At 38.0% G+C, this 4,334-nt stretch overlaps 1 protein-coding gene across 1 annotated transcript; it reads right to left on the bottom strand.

The window, feature by feature from the left end:
• Nucleotides 1–524: 524 nt before the first annotated feature.
• On the bottom strand, nt 525–1,466 carry LOC132676529 (olfactory receptor 1J21-like). Its single transcript, XM_060628587.2, has one exon. The coding sequence runs from the start codon at nt 1,464–1,466 to the stop codon at nt 525–527; it is 942 nt and encodes a 313-aa protein (XP_060484570.2).
• Between the last annotated feature and the right edge of the window lie 2,868 nt (nt 1,467–4,334).

The raw sequence follows: 4,334 nt of genomic DNA, 5'->3' as shown, positions 1-4,334 counted from the left end.
ATTATGTTACCATCACTCTATAGGCATAACTGAAAACCAAAATTTGGACAACTGATAAGAAATTGGTAACAAAACTAAAACTCAATTTCTAATTAATGTCATTCATAATGAATTTCAAATGTATTACAGAATTAAATCCAAAAACAAAATCATGAAATTGCCAGAAGGAATAATTTTGTTATCTTGAGAAGGGAAAAGCTTTGCTATATAAAGTTTGTAAATTATTTTTAAAAATAAAAAGTAAAAAGAATGAAAGCTACGACTGCATAAACATTTAAAATGAGTAGATCAGGGGATACCATATGAAAAAGAAGAAAAAAAACATTTAAGAAAAGATGGTTGTGTAGATATGTTTTTTTCCTATGACTCTGAAATGAACAAACTAAACAGAGAAGAAAACTAAGTCGATGCTGAAAAAGAGGCTGAAGAAAGTGCCACATCAAGATTCACTAAAAAGCAACTATTCAGAGAAGAAAGGATCTTCACATTGCATGCTTATATCCAAATAGTAGGAAAAACAGTGCTCAACATGGTGAAAATAGTCCTTTATTGAGTAGATGTCCTAGCGCTCCTTTCATATCTCGATTTCTCAGACTGTAGATAAAGGGATTTAGCATGGGAGTGACCAGAGTGTACAATACAGCCACAATGACATCCTTGTCATTGGAGTTATCGGATGAAGGAAAGAAGTACAGTCCAATAATTGCTCCATAGTACAGAGACACCACAGAAAGGTGAGAACCGCATGTGGACAGAGCTTTACAGATTCCCTTGGTCAAGGGGACCCTCAGGATAGTGGCTCCAATGTGGCCATAAGAGACCAGGATGCATATTAATGGCAGGGTAATGACCACCACTCCTACAGTGATGATAACCAGCTCATTGACTGTGGTATCTGAGCTGGAGAGCTTAAGTAAGGTAGAGAGGTCACAGAAGAAGTGGGGGAGAGCATTGTCTCCACGGAAAGAGAGACGAGTCAGGAGGAGGGTGTGCAAAAGGGCACTAGCACAGGAGAGGACCCAGGACACAATTACTAGCAGGAAACACAAGTTCTGACTCATGATGGTGGTGTAGTGGAGGGGGTGACAGATGGCCACGTACCTGTCATATGCCATTGATGTGAGAAGGAAGCTGTCAAGATCCCCCCAAAATAAGAAGAAATACAGCTGGGAAATGCATCCAGCATATGAGATGGATTGACTCTGTGTTTGCATGTTCATGAGCATCTTTGGAGCTGTGACTGATGAGAAAGAGACATCAGTGAAGGCCAAGTGGCTGAGGAAGAAATACATGGGGGTGTGGAGGCGAGAGTCCAGCCTGATAAGCAGCATGATGAGCAGGTTCCCCAGCACTGTGGTCAGGTACATGGCCAGGAAAAGAGTGTAGTATATGCCTTGCTTCTCTGTCCACATGGGGAGCCCCAGGAGGAGGAACTCAGACACACTGCTCTGATTATCCTTCTTCATGCTCTCCTTCTCTTTTGCTGGAGATAGGTGGAGCAGGGCGGGGGGGGGGGGGGTGGGGGTGGAGATGGGTATGTGAAAGAATGAGAAATCATTGTGACTATCACATTATGGAAACATGGTTTTGAATTAGTCAGTACATGAATTTTAACCTCAATAACTCACACTGTTTGCCCCACTAATGGGCTAGTGATGGTCTGACATCGGATATTATGTGTCCACCTAGAAACCAACAGTCTCTTTTGGAGAATCCTTCAAACATCAGAATGATGGTCAAACCATGTTAGATTCTAACTTGAGGATTCCAGGAGTTCATGATAGAAATCTGAGATTAGGAAATTAGGGTGCAAGTCTAAATCAGTAAGCTTTGAGAAATCCTAGTGGAGGGTCTCCATTTGGTCTTTTGGCATTTCTTAACCTTCCCCCTGCCTCTCACATGTGATTTGGCTAATACTTTATTTCCATGGATTGGATCAAGATAAGGCAACTCAGTGGTCTGCCCTGGATCTCCCAGAAATCAAGATCTGGAGGCTTGGTGGAAACATATGTGCAACTAGTCAAGGCAAGGGATTTAAGGACAAGAATTTTTGTCAATAACATAGATCTAATGACATACTTGTAATATAGCCATCAGTCTGTTCTTTAAGAAAATTCCTTCCTACCCCTCAACATTTTCTGTCTACCATCACTCTTGCTAAAGAAATTTTCATGGAATGTGGAGGAAAAGAGTCCATTTCTCTTCCAAATTCTCACCTTATTCCTTGAGTTCTAACCAGATAATTCTTATTCCAGTTCTCAGAATGCCAGAAAATACTTCAGCTTTTCCAGTCATATCCTGGATCTGCCAAAGAATAACCTTTTTGTAAGTGTTTCTCCAGCATAGTTTACCAAATAATCCCTCCTTTTTCACAGTTCCTAACCTAGGTTTTATGCCAGTGATTCATAGCCAATTTTTTCAGTCATATTCTAACACTTCTATATATATATATATATATATATATATATATATATATATATATATATATATATATATAATGAAATAGATTTTTAATATGAAATATATTTTGGTAATACTATCATTTACCTCTTTATTCATTAGGTCAGTTAGTCTTAGACCTGCCCATGTGAATGTTCACAAAGTGATAGGGAAAGAGAACATGATGGTCTGTCTACTAAAATAATATATTTCACACACTATATAAAGACTTATTCAGTCTAAAGGTCTTTTTCTCTGAGAGTGTGTCTCACTATAGGACCCATATTCATCTTGGGGCTTAACTAAAGTTTACATTATGTACCAATACTCCCAATGTGACTGAAATTATTTCTATAATTTCTACATTCTTCAGGCTACTCCATTAAAAATCCTGTTAATTTAATATTGTTACCTGAGATGAATCACACCTTCAGTGTTGCTAGTCATTACCATGTGAATAATAACCAATTTATCACAATGAAAAGTGCTCTGTAGCTGTCTGATGGACATTTAGGTTGGTTCTAATATTTTTCTGTGTCCAGCAATGTTTCATTAATAATATTACTCATATGCAATTTTGCACATTAGCATACATATCTGTAGCAGAAATTCACAGAATGGAATTGAAGGACATATATATTCACAATTTTGATACATACTATCAGAGTACAAGAAACTTAGGTGGTGGTGAGGAAGCCTGTTTTTATGGGTTCTTTAAAAGGATCCCTGAATTATAAGAGCCTGTCATGTAAAGATTACAAAAATGGACACTATAGTAAAGTGTTTGAAGAGGACAGGACTATGATATTTGAAGAACAGAAAATTCAGGAGCATTGTCAGCATGGAAAAGTTATGGGATTGGAGAATTATCTAGAAGCCAGATTATAAAAATCATTTTCTGAATAATGGAAAGTTTTTATTCTATCCTCAGAGCAAAAGAATACCTATGGAAAGGTTTAAGTAAAGGAGAGAAAGAAAAATTTTAAATAGTATATTGGCTACTGCATACAGAACAGATTATAGCAAGGCAAGAGTGTCAGCAGGAATCTGACAGGAGGCTATTTGTATAGTTCAGGTACAAAATAACACCTGCCTACTCCTAAACCATGGAAGAAGAGATGAAGATAATTACAGATGTGGGATAAAATTTGGAGGAAAAACCAATAATACTTACTGGGGAAATGAAATATGAGCAAGAGGAGATATGTAATTCACTATTCTCTCAAAAATTAGATATAGGATCATCAGAGATAAATTATTCTACATGGGTCTGTGTTATACTTTGGTGTGAGATGGGTAAAGCCATGCTGGGGATCAGTAGCACATGCTGGATGCACACACATACACACACACACACATAATTGTGCTACTGAATATAAATTCTATTCCTTCTCTGACATTGTCTCTTAGATGATGAGTACATATACCCTTAGTCAGAAGGTGTAGGAAGGTTCTTCCTTTTCTCTCTAGATGACACAGAATACAATGAAGCAGGTGGAGTCTCTGAGGGTCTCAAAGATGAACTGTAATGGAGAAAGAAATTATCAGTTCAAAACCAAATTAAATATATATAGTGTTATACACTTGTTCATGATCCCTGAGCAATAGGCATGGATTACAGCTTTACAAATCATGGAGAAGACCCAGGGGGTATGTGGGGGGAGGGAATCCCCACTCCCAGCTCCAAGTTAGAGGCGAACAGGATATAATTGCTTCATTGCCTTTGGTTCCCTTGAGAGAAGAACTGTTGCTAGAAGGCAATAGGAGAGTTCACCTTGGAGGAATGATGGTAATATGCACAAAGCAGCTACTGGGAATTTGGTGATTCACAAAGCATTTTACCTTCTCAGTTTACACTGGGGTTCAGAGTCCATAACAAACCAAACTGATGCTTG

The sequence above is a fragment of the Panthera onca genome, chromosome D4 (genome assembly GCF_046562875.1).
Source record: "Panthera onca isolate mPanOnc1 chromosome D4, mPanOnc1 haplotype 2, whole genome shotgun sequence".
NCBI lineage: Eukaryota > Metazoa > Chordata > Mammalia > Carnivora > Felidae > Panthera > Panthera onca.
Note: the sequence above shows the minus strand (reverse complement) of the source record. Positions and strands in the feature narration are given on the sequence as shown.

What these genes read in the sequence shown, in the direction of transcription:
- LOC132676529 (XM_060628587.2), bottom strand. Translation starts at nt 1,466, where the DNA reads ATGAAGAAGGATAATCAGAGCAGTGTGTCTGAGTTCCTCCTCCTGGGG.